Source organism: Apostichopus japonicus, chromosome 17 (assembly GCF_037975245.1).
Source record: "Apostichopus japonicus isolate 1M-3 chromosome 17, ASM3797524v1, whole genome shotgun sequence".
NCBI lineage: Eukaryota > Metazoa > Echinodermata > Holothuroidea > Aspidochirotida > Stichopodidae > Apostichopus > Apostichopus japonicus.
Genome location: NC_092577.1, coordinates 32,265,771 through 32,279,964, shown reverse-complemented (window position 1 = coordinate 32,279,964; position 14,194 = coordinate 32,265,771). Strand labels below are relative to the sequence as shown.

At 37.6% G+C, this 14,194-nt stretch overlaps 1 protein-coding gene and 1 long non-coding RNA gene across 21 annotated transcripts in view; one reads left to right on the top strand and one right to left on the bottom strand.

Annotated features, from left to right (window-relative positions):
• The window catches only part of LOC139954928 (protein scribble homolog), a 121,899-nt gene extending 112,538 nt beyond the window's left edge, over nucleotides 1–9,361 (top strand). For 17 of the 20 annotated variants that reach the window (XM_071954931.1, XM_071954922.1, XM_071954941.1 and 14 more), the window contains 2 exons: nucleotides 584–629; nucleotides 4,085–9,361. In XM_071954931.1, the coding sequence (XP_071811032.1) occupies nucleotides 584–629; nucleotides 4,085–4,089 (51 nt within the window). In that variant the 3' untranslated portion in view covers nucleotides 4,090–9,361. The remainder of the gene's footprint in view (nucleotides 1–583; nucleotides 630–4,084) is intronic. The other 3 variants (XM_071954934.1, XM_071954924.1, XM_071954930.1) reach the window with 1 other exon arrangement.
• A 2,062-nt stretch (nucleotides 9,362–11,423) lies between these two features.
• On the bottom strand, nucleotides 11,424–13,814 carry LOC139984872 (uncharacterized). Its single transcript, XR_011799213.1, has 2 exons — nucleotides 13,684–13,814; nucleotides 11,424–12,860 (listed from the first exon to the last, which is right to left on the bottom strand). It is a non-coding gene; the product is annotated as an uncharacterized lncRNA (long non-coding RNA).
• Nucleotides 13,815–14,194: the final 380 nt, after the last annotated feature.

Sequence of the window (14,194 nt, the reverse complement as noted above, 5' to 3'; positions counted from 1 at the left end):
CAAACTTTTGATGATGCACCATGATAATATGATTCCAATTTTTTTTTTTTTTTTTTTTTTTTACTCGGTCAGTGGGCAAAGTTTTGGATGAAGGGTTTAGGCTAAAGTTTTTTCTTCTTTTCTATGGGTCGTAAATGTGTAAATTCCAGACCTTACCCACAGGACCAATCCTCTCTTCTGGGTTACAGACTAATGGTGGGGGCCATTCCGGCTTTAATCGAAATCTTTTCCTTTATTAGCCCTATTAGGTACCTAGTTATCATATTATTACACAGCGAGGCAATGCTTTTTGCCATTTTGTTTATCTTTCATTCCATTTTTTGGGGCATTCTTCCTCACCTGAACACTCAAAAGTCAGGTCTGAAAAATGTCTGGCAAATATGAGTTTCAAAATCTTCTTCAAAAGGGTATTTTTTTAAATTTTTCTGTCTTTTCTTTTAAAGACCAAACTTGAACATATCACTATTATTTAATATATACTTTCCTTCGGTGTGTACCATCAGGTTCGGGATTTAGCGGTGAGACTAACAAACAGTTTAACATCCTGTTTCCTCCTCCTCCTCCTTATTCTCCTTCTCTCCAGATTACGACATCGGGCGGAATCGAGGACATTAAGTTCATGGACGAAGGTAAAACTGTCCCTGCAGTTAAATCTTAAAAAAAAAAAGAGAGAGAAAAAATAAACAATCAATTCTGTTCGCCTTGCCATCCATTTTCACTCCATGGATTTCGTTTTTCCCCCATCCCACCCCCCGTAGAGAAGAGTGGAAAACTCACCTCACCCCCCCACCTCACCCCCCCTCACTCACGCATTTGCACTCTTGACCACTGCTGTGCTGTCATTGACTCAGTCTTAATAACGAGTGTAGTGTTCTTGACTGGTCACAGAGGCTAACACTGCTAACAAAAAGTTTTTCTTTTTGCAGACCTAGATGCTTTCCTCTTTAAATTAGTTCTGTAGCTGATCATGTCATTCATTCATTCATTCATCGTTGGGGTTTAGAGGCTGTTCGGGGGGTCACCCTCCGGGGGAAATCGTAGCATATAATGTCAATTCAATTGTGGGAACTTTTACTTGCTTTGTGTAAGATGGGATCAGATCCTTGCAGTATGAACAAAACTGTTTTAATTGCCTGCAGCATGAACTGTATTTTTATTTTTTCTTGTTGGTGTGGGAGGGGAGGGTGGGTGGGTGTGGTTGGGGGATGTGATAGCAATCAAAATTTTGGAAATGATTTGCAGGGTTGGGGTGTGGGGGAGGGGAGTTTGTTGCGGAGTATAAAGTTTGCGTGTTCTAACGTACAGAAAAGTTCTCTGTTTTCCCCGATTCCTTGGTTCCATTGCTTGGTTTTTTCTTTTATGTTTTTTATGCTTTATTTTGTCAAATGTCGTTTTTTAATCCGTGATTTGCAGAACAGAATGACTATATACATGAATAAAAACAATCACTGAGATTTGGAATAGTCCCCAATTTATGTACATATACAAGTTTATTAAACAAGACAGACACGTTTGCTCACTTTTTTATAAATTTTCTATTACTGTACAAGAATTTGACGAATTCAACTGCAGATGGCTAGTCAATCTTTTAAGAATGTAGTTATGAAACCTTTGAGATTGTATAAAGGAATAACGGTTCGACCGAGTGTAGAGGAGGGTCTAGCGGGGAGTGGGGTGGGGGGGGGGGGGTGGCAGGGGGATCTATGGTACAGTATTAAATGGGTTATGAAATATACCACACACAATAAAAATGACCCTATGGCAAATGGTTGAAGAGTAGCTTTATACATATTTTTCTTGTTTCTTTACTTTTTAAGTCTGAATGGACCAAAATCCTGTCTTACTAGGAAAACTTCAATGTGGACTGTCTTGCTGTTAGAGATGAAAAAAAGGAACCACTTCAATTATTTAAGTTGGTATTGCAGATGGGTTTGTTGGGATGGCTACTGCGAAAGGAAGTTTTGCATTTTCTGGTTTCTTTTAAGTAGTCCGGCCGCTGATATTCAATAACATCGCGGTTGTCGTTGTTTTTGTTTATCGTGCCAAAAATAAAATAGCTCCACCACTCGGTCTTGTCTGCAAACAGTCAAACAAGAACCGATTCATCTCGTTCATAAGAAAAACACTACTCAAGATGCATTCCGAAAATCTATCGGCAACTGTCCAGTTGTCCTTAAAGCGGTAATATTTTTAACGAGGGCTAGGCGGGTATGCCTCACAAATATTTCAGCAGAAAGAAGGGGAATACTTTTTGTGGGGGGAAAAAAAACTTGGTTGAACATTTTTTCGTTTAAACGTATCGTAGTTTTATTTTTTTAACAGTTTTGATATATATATGGAAGTTAATTTTGCTCAAAAAGCCTACTTACATATGTGTTAGACACAGGGACTTTTAATTTTTTTTCTTTTGAAATGATTTTACTAGATATATTATTTTGACGTATAACCTAGAATTATTATTAATTTTGCGGTGATTCTGTCTCATAAAATCATTCCTGTTTATATTTTACTTTTGCTGGTGTTTTAATTCAGTGGTAACAAATGTAATATCTTTAAAATTGAAATGAATTAACATAATTATTGGTTCGCTTCCCTTCACCCACCTCCCCACCCCCCCCCCCCTCCATCACCGACACACGTCCTCGTTATCTATTCACTTCACCAGCTACTGACCATTGTTCGTCTCTCAGTGAGGATTAAGGAAAAAACTTAGTCTTAAGGCAAAGGAAATGGTTTCCTCCACCTTGAATTAATTTTGGCTTTATCGGAAAATAGTTCATAAAATATTCATAATTGAAATTTCCTGATGGCTTGTCAGTAGTTTGGGGGGGGGGGGGGTGGAAGGGGGTTTTGCAGGTTGGCAGAATTTAACAAAAGTGATGATGACCTCAACATCATGCATTATTAATGAAATGATAAAGAGAGGGCGCTGCTATTGTAGTCCTTGCTGAAATCCAGCAACACTCAACAAGGTGTTGCTATGAATGAGTTGATCACTAGTAGCACATATACAAAGTGGTTCGTAATTTCTTAAAGACTTAATTTGAAACTCTCAAGTCAAACTATTTTATCAACCTCAAATTGTGTTTCCTAAAACAAGTTTCTTTCTTTTGTCGAAACTGTTCAAATGTAACCTTGGAACTATTCGGTCACCCAGCATGTCTGTTTCCCCAAATTCAGCCGGTCTGTGTGCTTGCCGGTGAGTGTTTTACACACGAACGATTTACTTTGATTACGAGATCCGTAAAACGGTAAAAATACCGCTCGCATTTAGGACCTACCTGACAGCAGTCTCTGTTGCAATGCCGGAGAGCACTAGTTTACTGAGATGAGATAACTGGAGTGAGAAAATAGGAGTCAGTAGCCAGCATGCCTTTCTCATATTTTTAACCCACCCATCATCCATCTTGCATACACTTTAACTAGTCTGCATCCATTTTTGCATGATCATCATTTGATCATTGATCACATGGTCATGGTCATGATTGCATGATCATCATTTGCATGATCATCCATTTTTGCAACACATTCAAACGTAATAATTCCACGCCGTTCACATTTGATCTTGGACTCCTTTCGTCTTGGATTGCTTTTGTGCTTATTTGCATTTTGGGGAGGGGGATTTTCTTTTTCATTGAAAATTTATATTTGTTTTGCATTTTACAATTTTGTCCCCATTCTTTGCCCGGTAGCTCCTCCATATTTTTATAATATGGTTCATTTTCATTCTTTCAATATTTCATATCATGATATGTCATTGATAATCAAAGATTTATTCAAAATATAATTATTGATTTTGTGTTGTTTTTTTTCTAATGTAAGGGTCCCTGTTCGTTTGTAGAGCTTGGAAAGAATGTCCCGGTGTGCACTGGTGTACTTGTCTCCTTAGTGTATTAGTGCATGCCCGTTCCCTTGTATGGTCATGTGACCTGTTATGCACCATTTCACTTCCAAAGATTTATGAACCCGGTCTTGTTCATCCGCAATTCCCAAATTATATTTGTATTCTTTGTGCCCCGCCTCTCATGATTTAAAATCCCAGTTTTGTTCACCGAATGTTCTGTTTTCATTTGCATGCATGTAGACTGAATGAGCTTGTCGATCCCGGCTGCAAATGCAGGTCGTTTCCACGGTGACCAATCTTGCACCCGTGACCTCCGAAGCTTTACCGGTTCGTTAACTCCCGTTGTTGGATGCGGCAAGTTCCTACCAAAAGAATAATAATAATAATCCTGCGAGGGTTGGGGTTCACTTTTGAAATGTATTCATGACATTATTATTTTTGTTTTTATATGAATAGTACATAAAAGTATCACATTATTAAAGTGAGTTTCTACCTTTTAAAATGCTCTGTATTTTGGGAATTGTTTTCCTTCTATGAATTATATATATATGTAAAGTCTGTAAGTCTAAGAATTTTATTGGGAAATTAAGCCGAGAAGAGTGGGGAAGGTTCCGCTACAGAATATGTCCAAGAAAATGGCAGTTGAAGTTGTCTTTGCCTTTTTTCTCTTATCCTGTCGTAGTGAAACACTTTGCCGTTTAGTCCTGTGAAATGTTTCAAGATTCGCCGTCTAGTTGTTATTGCCTGTGCCAGTCTGGTAAAAAAGAGCGCTGTTGTTAAGCAAAGTTTATTGTGGTTTGTTGATATGGCGGCTGATGTTTGGTTCATATCTAGAGTTTTCATACTACTCAAAAAAAATGAACGTTCTCTCTCAAAAAACATCAGATTTATGGACATTTATTTTTAGGTGTGAGAAATATGGAATCAGTTTTAAGACCCCCAGGGTTTTTGTGTGTTTTATCACAAAATATTGACCCAAACTTGGTTCCAGGTGCCAAATTTGATCCATCTTGCCTCAGCCGAATTGTTGGTTAAACAAGATCAGCTCGAAAATCAATCCCAGAAGCAGCACTGGACAGACACTCGGCCAGTGGATCAGTGTCTTACAACAGTGACAGATTAATGGAAAGGGTTTTTGCTTCATATTGAGGCTTTGTAAGGTTTATTAGTTTTATCTAGAGCCAAAACGACAAACGCCTTGCAGCTTATCGTAGGTCAAAACAATAGTTTCTCTAAGATCATTCCTACATCAGTGTCCTCAATGAATTTGTTTATGCAAACTTTTCCATGTTAAAAACTCTTTTACCTACTGTTTATATATATATATATATATATATATATATTTATATTTATATATATATATATATATATTTATATTTATATATGTATATATAAATATATATATAGGGGGAGATAGCAATCTTGTCAAACTTATTTCCAACACTGTTACCTTTCTAACCTGTGGAACTAAAATAGATTGTATTAATAGCCTTTGGTTTATTTTGTAAAAGTGTCATGTTAGGGTATTTATAAAAATAATAAAAGTAAATGTTTTATATTAATAGTTAGTCTCTATAATCTTAAACTAAAATAGCTGTTATTATTCTGATTATTATGGGAGTTCTCTTGCCAATTTAGCTGGAATTTTATGAAATCCTGATTTATGCGTGTCAAGATGGGTTTTTTTTCCCTTTTCTTTTTTGCTGCATTTAGCTTGCACCTTGTGACCTATGACCCCAAAACATGCACACCAAGGTTCACCTCAAAACAAATGCATTGTGTGTTTGTATTTCTCATATAGTCTATCGTTTATTTCGTAGTCTCGTTCTACCCTTCCCTGCGTCTAAACCTGCTGCCGCACCAGTCTTTTACCGAGCTTATTCGAATGTAGATTTTTAGACTTAACAGCAGTAGACAGAAGGTTTTGAGAGGCAAAATTTCTTTGGTTTCTCGGTTTGTATGAGCACTAAATAAACAAACAATTGGAGATTTGAGGATGAATTCCACCATCGGTTTTTGTCTGCCAGGCACAGGAATGACTTGATAAATACCTGCTGCTGTTGTTGGCTATTTCACTTAAGATAATCTCAAAACCGAAATAACCAAAATACAATTAAAAACAACAGAGTCATAGAATAATCATAATTTGGTAGAATCTTTGATTTTTTTTAAAAAATATTCTTGAAATGTTTGTCACTATTTCAGTTTGAAGTGGAATATAGAAATCTTGTTTTTTTTAAATTGATTAAAAATTAGTTGCGAAGGAAAAGGTCAGTCTTGTTTAAATTGATCGTAAAAATGTTCGAAAGTCTCAATCCAATAATATGTTGACAGGTACTTTCCCTCTCCTTCAAGACATATATTTTATTGTACTCAAATGTTGCAAAATCTTGCATAAATATTAGTTTACAAAACATCAACTTGATTGAATGACAATGCAATCCACTGGTATAGTTTCTCCTTGGCTTTGTGCATTTCCAGTTTTACCCCCCGACAATAAACTGACTTTAGTAACCTCAAAGTTACCAAAAATTAAAGCATGAAGGCTATTTATTCCCATAGTTATGATATGTAAATAATAAAAACAACTTTACTATCTGAAAATACAATTGAAAAAATACAAACATGAAAGCCAAAAAACAACGACAAAATACCACTCCTCTTCCGTGACTAAAACAAGAAGAGCTGAAGTCAACGTCACATTTCCGTGATGTCTTCGACAATAATTTAAATTGTTATCGCATCTCTTCAAATACATGATTCTAAAATTCTTGCTATTTCCCTTGTATAAAACTGTAGATGGGTGGATGGATGTACATCGTAGCTAGAACTTCTAGTTTATTAGCAATCTAATGATCAAATTCATCCTTTTTTTCTTCCTTCTTACAACCCATTTTAACTCCTTAAGGGGGGGCATGATTGTACAATTTACCCATTGCTTACTATTGTTGATAAAAAAAAAGTTTTATTGTGTAAATTGCATTTTAAGTGTACTTGTATATTGCCCATCTCTGCAGAACAACTATATATATTCAGGTAGTTATAGCTAACAATTTAAAAGGGGGGTTGAGGTGGGGTGAGTGCAAGAGGGACTTCCCCCCTCCTCCCCCTGGGAAGGTGCCTCATTAAATTGTGTCTACTTTTCCTTCGTTCTCCTCACTCTTTATTGGAATCGGGCAGGGGGGGTGTCTAAAAGTTGGGAGTAGCTTTCTTTGATCTGTTTTCAATTAGTCACATCCCTGACGAGACCTGAAACTGTGGAGGAAATCATTTCTGGCGGTTGCTGTTCAACCTTTCTATGTCTCTCCCAGCACCAACCCTGTTTTATCAAGCCCTTGATTTAGGAAGTGTGTGTGTCAAAAAGACTTTAATCTGCTTTTGCAATAACCATGACTTATTCTTCATTCTTCAAAGAAACCTTCTTTTTTTTTACAGTCATTTCAATACAAATGCTAGTTGTTATTGCACTGAGGTATGGAATCATCACATTTCACAAGTTTCCTAGAAACCACAATATATTCTCCATTTACGTGGGGTTTTTTTCTTTTTCCTGTTAAACCCTGTTAAAACAATTTTTTACCCCCTTTCAGTAAATAGGTTTATTTCATTTAGTCTCATATTTTTATATCTGTTTGGTGCTGAGAATTATGAAGGTTCTAACTTTCTTAAAAAGACAAAGTTATTAGATTTTCTTGTTTAAGATGCTTGGTTCGATACATCTCTGTCAAATATGTCATGCTTTACAATTGTACAACTTTCTCCTTATTTTTCTTTGATTTTTCTCTCCATTATCGCTTTGTAATTTTGTTTAATATCGTTTGTACACTCCAATATTAAATCTCTTTTGCTTTCCATGTTTAACTCGATATATTATTTTCTTGTTGATTTATACAAAAATTTACATATTTTTTTGATTTACTTTACGGTGTGGATCTTAGCCGGTTAATCTGGAGCCATTTTTTGAAATCATTGGAGACAAACAAACAAACTCTGTTTTATCTTTTAGCAAAAGAATTGAAAAATAACAACCTGAGTATTTTGAGCCTGATGTTCTATGGTTCTTTTGGGCTCAAATGCATCAATCGTGAAAACCGATTTAGTAGGGAGAAGGGTCTCTCTTGGATCATAGGTAGTCGATAATGTTTCTGTGTGAACATGGAGGCGAGCTTCTACGTCTAAGTGTAAGCTATTTGGAAAATTGATTTGCACTATTTATAGCGATTTGTCACAATTTTGGAAAATTATTCATTTGGTTTTGTCTGTGGGGAGGTAGAAAGGTAGTAGGCTGGTCTGTGCAGGGTTGTAAGAATGGAATGTTATGTAAACTTAGTGTAAGTTGTTGTGTTGGAGTGAATTGAGACTTTCATTTCTAAATGAATACATTAAAAAAAAACACTGTATGATACTATTATTGTCTGGGTGTGTAGCTGTGAGGTCCCCCCCACCCACGCCCCTCTCGTACGCAGAAGGGAACTGTTTTGTTCTCTGAGACCTGGCAGATAAAGAGAAGTAATTTCAGATTATTTCAAGATGATTCTTCGATCAGTTCAATACACGTTTACGATGGTCTTTGTTTTATCCCGAAAGCTTAATCTGTTTAGAAAATTCGCAGCCAATTACATGAATGATTTAGCTTTTAGTGTCGTGTTGCCATTTTTTCGTCAATATATGGTCAGTACGGGCTTAAAAATGTACAAGTATTCAAAATGAAAACTCATCTTCTAAGTGCTGGCTTTCCCATTTTCAGCACTTTTTTTATGATATATTTTTGCTTTTAAAAGTAATAATACTGATAATATTTGCTGTCCAATGTATTGCCAATTTTAAATCTATGAATGCAATTTTGTAGACTTTTAACACACAATTTTAAGAAACTTTTGTAATCAGAAATTAGTGTTGTTTAAAAGCTTTAAAAATTGAATGCAAAACATTATTTTTTCACAAACATTTTTTAACAAAAATAAGCCAGTTTCGGTAAAGTACCTTGCGCTTCTTCTGCAATTGACTGTTTTCTCCAGGACAAACGGTTTGGTTGTTTTCCCTGTTAATTTAAAGAATTAAGTCTTGGTTTAAAATTCAGAAGTTTTTAAACCTAGGGCCACGATTAGTAGTTTGCGTTTTTATATGGTTTGAGAAGTCTGTTTTTCTAATACTTACGACCTTCTTTCTAGGGGTTGGTTACTTTGACAACGCAACAATTTTTTTTCAATGTTTCTCCACTTTTACCGATATCTTTTAACGGGAAGAGAGGGAGTTTGGTGGGGGTAGGGGGTGGTGGTGGTGTGGTTATCTTCGTAGTAATCTCTTAAGGAGTAGTTTCTGTATAGCGCCACTTGTAGCGATTCTAGTGGGTAATCTGTATGATATATATACACCAGAATATATTACTAGTATTCTGCAATACAATGTACAGTTTGGCATACACCGAGGTGTGTTTTGCAATAAGTGTTCTATTTTACAACTATTTTTTTTGTTTTTGTTTTCCGATAACCATTGATAATATAATCATGTCAACCAGACTGCTAGTTTTGTGTCTTTAATGGTGTGTTATTGTTACCCCTCTTGTTTACTTTATGGGCCTTATTTGGAGATCGAGATTTGGAGTTCGAGTCACTCCAAGATTAATGTATGTCGTCCAGTTACAGAGTTGTTGACAATTCATAATCATGAACGTTAAATATGAATCTAAGAGACTGACTTCGGTCAGCTTGCGGCTTTGATAAGCCAATGATGGCTTCTTGGCGAGTTTCTAAAATACATACATATAGGAATGATCTTCATACTCAAGTCCATAGAAGAGTCGAAAGGAACCCCTTGCTGTTGCAGAAATTATAAATCCAAGACATTTTGTAAAGAGTTTAAGTTATGAATAAGCGTAAACCAGGCGCTGATATAGAGAGGGGAGGGGGGTGCTGTTGCCCGGTTGACACACACCCTTTAAAGATCACACACAAATATGTGGTCTGAAAATGCCTGACAACGCACAAGTTGACGTCTACATGTTTAACTCTAGTGTCTAAAAAGATTAACCTATGATTCAAAATGTTTCTACGGTTATATAATACTCCCAGCCCTACATGAGGAGTAAGCTTAATTCAATTCGCCCACACCTACTTATAATATTTAAAAGAAATAAAAATGCATACGGTTATGGACTTTAAGAAATGAAACGCAACTAATTGATTTGATTTTGACAAATTATCAATAGGCTAAATTTAACAAATTGAAGCCCAGTCAGCCACTGAGATACAACATGCTATTGACCGTTTCAACATTCGGTCGCTCCTTTAAACGACAGATCCGTAATCCCCGCCTTTTCAGTATATGCTCCTGGTATATTTAAGGGGGAAAACTGTGAATATGTTCATTATATAAACATGTTCTGATTGTTATGTGTGATTAAACCAGTACAGTTTACCTGTACATTGACGTAGGCTGTCTGTAATTACTTAGTGGCTACTTTTAAAATGCACCTTAGCGTCTTAGCAACCGAAAAGGAGGTATCAGTGATAGTTAATTTAGTCAAACGGAGTGTTCTTTAACTCTGAGCAAGGGTCTTCTATTCGGACCTTAGTTACGACTCCACGGCTGTTGTTAATTATTTCTTACTTAAACTTCTTGGTAGTTACACAGAGAAACCATCGGGCGCGTTACAGAGATGTTGCGCATCCTGGTAACTAATTGGGATGTTGCTATGGATACATAGCTTCACGCCTGTACCACTCTGTATGTATGTCCGTATCTTTGTTTCACTTCATTACTTTCCGGTACCATTTGTTTGTGTCCGTAAATCCACTGCAAGAGAGAGACAGAATTTGGTCTGTTTTGTCAAAACCAATATTTATTTCCAGACATTATTGGTATCTCTGTTTTGTCAAACCAATATTTATTTCCAGACATTATTGATATGTTTGGTTTTGTCGTTCTTTATTGAAAAGGTTCGACTATTTTTGTTCAATGATTTGAGACGTTCGCCGAAATTTGTATGACGTCATTTTATCGCTCACAATGGCACCCTCAATTACGGTTAAAAATCCTCAGGGTACGTTATCCCTTGATACATAGCATTAATACACATGTGTATGTACAATACAGAATTGAGAAGTCCGCGTTATCAAATACTGCTCTCAAAAATAACTCGGGTTATAGGTTCATTTGGTGGCGGCATTCCAATGACACAATTATTGAGAGCAATATAAAACTATACGCCACAAGGAACCTTAGGCTATATGGGACAGGCGCGGCGGAACGGAAAAATTATTGGGGGGGCTAATATGTGGAGACTATCTAAGCGGAGCGCCACCATCGGTTGGCGCGGAGCGTACAAGAAAATTTTGGGTTTTTCAAACCCCCTAGATGGCCGGAAACGGCACTTACCGAGTGTTTCATGCTGCGAATACTTAGCCCTAAAACATGGGTCTCAAGCCTGCAATTTCTCAGATTGCACGTAAAAATGTGTAAAAGCATTGTAATTTGTATATTCGATGGTGTTTTAAGAGAGTATACTCGACGTGTACTCGCAGAGACGTTTTTGAGTGTAGTAAATTACTACTTGCAATTAAATGCAATAATTACAAGGGCGTCGGAAGCTATTTTTGATTGGTACGGCGGTTCAGAATGTGGCCAACTATCATAATTATCAGGGGACGTTTGGTAGGTCAAACTACGCTACGCGCCACCATGGTTGGCGCGTAGCGTAATGGAGAAAATTTTGAAAATATGCCTCCCAGATTGCAGGAAATGGCACTTCCCGAGCTTGAAAACAAGACCCCTGCCATGCCAGAGTAGTCACATTTAGCCTACTTGCCGTCATCATTATTGAAAATTATTGAAACATATACCTCCGAGAATTTGTTTTCCCATATTTTAGTCCTACTTTTTTTAAACTTTTTTTTTGCGTCGTGAATATTGGTCCGGCGTTCGCCGGACCTGCCCGTACCGGCTCCGACGCCCTGAATTAAATAAATGTCATAAGAAAAAAACAGAAAGCATTTCTTAATGTCAACAAATGGGTAATTCCAAAACCATGTGCAGTTGCCAACAAATTTCTATGACCTAGCACTGTCATCATGTCATGAATGCATGTACCCTATACAGTACAGGTGAAATGCTAATATTGTGTTTTTGTTCGTTTAATAATTGATTGCGTTTAAAAATAAAGCCATGTTCCACGCCTTGCGTGTACTCGTAGTGTAAACGCAAATGTTCATGAGTGTAGCGTTTCGCTTATTACCCTCTTATTTAAAACACTAACATTCGATGAGGCATGATACAGACAATCAATTATCATATTTAATTATTACACCTATGTAGTATACGTGTGCATCGGACAGATCGACAAGTATGCATTAAAAAAATGGGCAGATGCACGTTTCGGAGCCTTGGTAAATATTGGGGGGCTTATCATGCATTTGCCCCCTCAACTTTTTCATTGGGGGGGCTGAGCCCCCCCAAGCACCCCCGGTTCCGCCGCCACTGATATGGGATACAGTTCACGGTCATGAAGAGACACATTTTGCATGGAGCAATAGGACACGCCAAATGCATATCCATAATGAAAATATGAAACAAATACATGATTTCTAAAGGCCTTTTCCTGCCATCATCCAATGATCATAGTTTTTTTTTTCAAATCTCGTTTGCCTTGTTTACAAATGTCCTCTTTCCAAGTTACCTTCCATAGGTACACAACATAAACTGAAATCCTTTAATTGTTGCCACTTGGGGATTTCCCATTGTTGATGTAGTTAGAAATGATCGATTTGTATACCAGAAGTAACCTTTGAATGCATATTGTGTACGTAATCCTCGAGATGAACTCTGAAGTAGGAGAAACTCTCTCAGTTTTAATGCCAAAAGCCTCTCTCCGGCCCCGTTCGAGATAATGGAGACTGCTACAACATACATATGTGCTAGACAGCTAAAGAAGATGACACTCTCTCCCATTCACCCACTCATCTCCTCTTCAATCTCAGAAGAGGGAAGTGTCTCCAAAGCCCTCTCACTGGATCCAACCCTGTAGGGTAGATTTATGGCATTAATATTAGAGGATCTAGACCAGGGGTTCCCTAACTGGGGTGCATGAACCCCCATGAGGTGCGTGAGTCCATCCCAGGGGGTTCATGAGACGATCCTGAAAGTCAAAACTAGAGTACATTTTGTTGAATTAAAGTCTGATATATCATATAATTTAGTAATGTACAAAAGTCGTATCTATAGACAGACTCATTTCACGTTCCATACGCATATGTTGCCATAGTAGTACCGTATCGTGCATGTGATGATTAACTGAATTATGAAATATTTGTTCATCTCTTTTGTTTTTTTTACATTGCAATATTACACTATGAACTCGATCTTTTACGACGCACTGTTATGCGTATTATAGTATAATAATGACTCAGATCGAGTCTCGAAAAGTTGGGGGTTCTTGGACAACTCTGACATTCACAAGTTGGGGGGGGGGGGGGGGTTCGTGGGGGATAAAGTTAGGGAAACCCTGATCTAGACGATTCGATCTCAGCAGGATCTTCAGAGGTCTCCACATAAGGTATTGCACCACAATGTATTGCTCCCGTTGACTTACACACTAAACTCGTTACTTTCCAAGGCCGATAGAGCATAGATAGAAGTATTCAACTGACATGTCCTACCTACCATATGATAGCTAATGGCTGGGGCTATGACAACACATTCAACTTTTGCCATCATGACCGTTTTGTTTAGATTATGAGCCAGAGGAACTCAAAGTTAAGCATGGTGCTACCCTTCCCACCTGCCAGCTGTCGCTGCGGAATCTTCTTACTTTACCCAAGATTTGCTAAAATACCTTAAATCACCTTCAATCCTCCAGATTTGTAGACCATCAGTAGTTTATTTCATCCTCTTCAACATCCAAGCATAAAAAGAATGGCTTTGACTCAGAAAGTGCAACAAAATCGATACAGTTGGGCACTTTAGGGCTATTTTCTCTCAGACGTCTTAATTGGTGAATTGTCGAGAGGAACATATGTCAACTGGTAACAATGGCAGATAGCACACAATGAGGAGTGTGATCGCGTAGAACAAGGAAGAAAACCACAAGATGAAGGGAACCCGGCGCTGCTGAAGAAGAAGAATTGGACAATTCCAATCCTCACACCGACCGTATAGGCAACACCGATAATGTATTACGTCATCGTTTAACCGGTTAGTTGGAATTGAGATAATGCCAAAGGATTTTCTTTAGATAGAGAGCATTCGTATTAACTCCAGCCCCCCTCACAGCCCCCCTTCACCCTAACATCACTCACACCCAGGCGCGTAGCCAAGGGGGGCGAAGGGGGCAGCCGCCCCCCCCCCCCCCCCTTG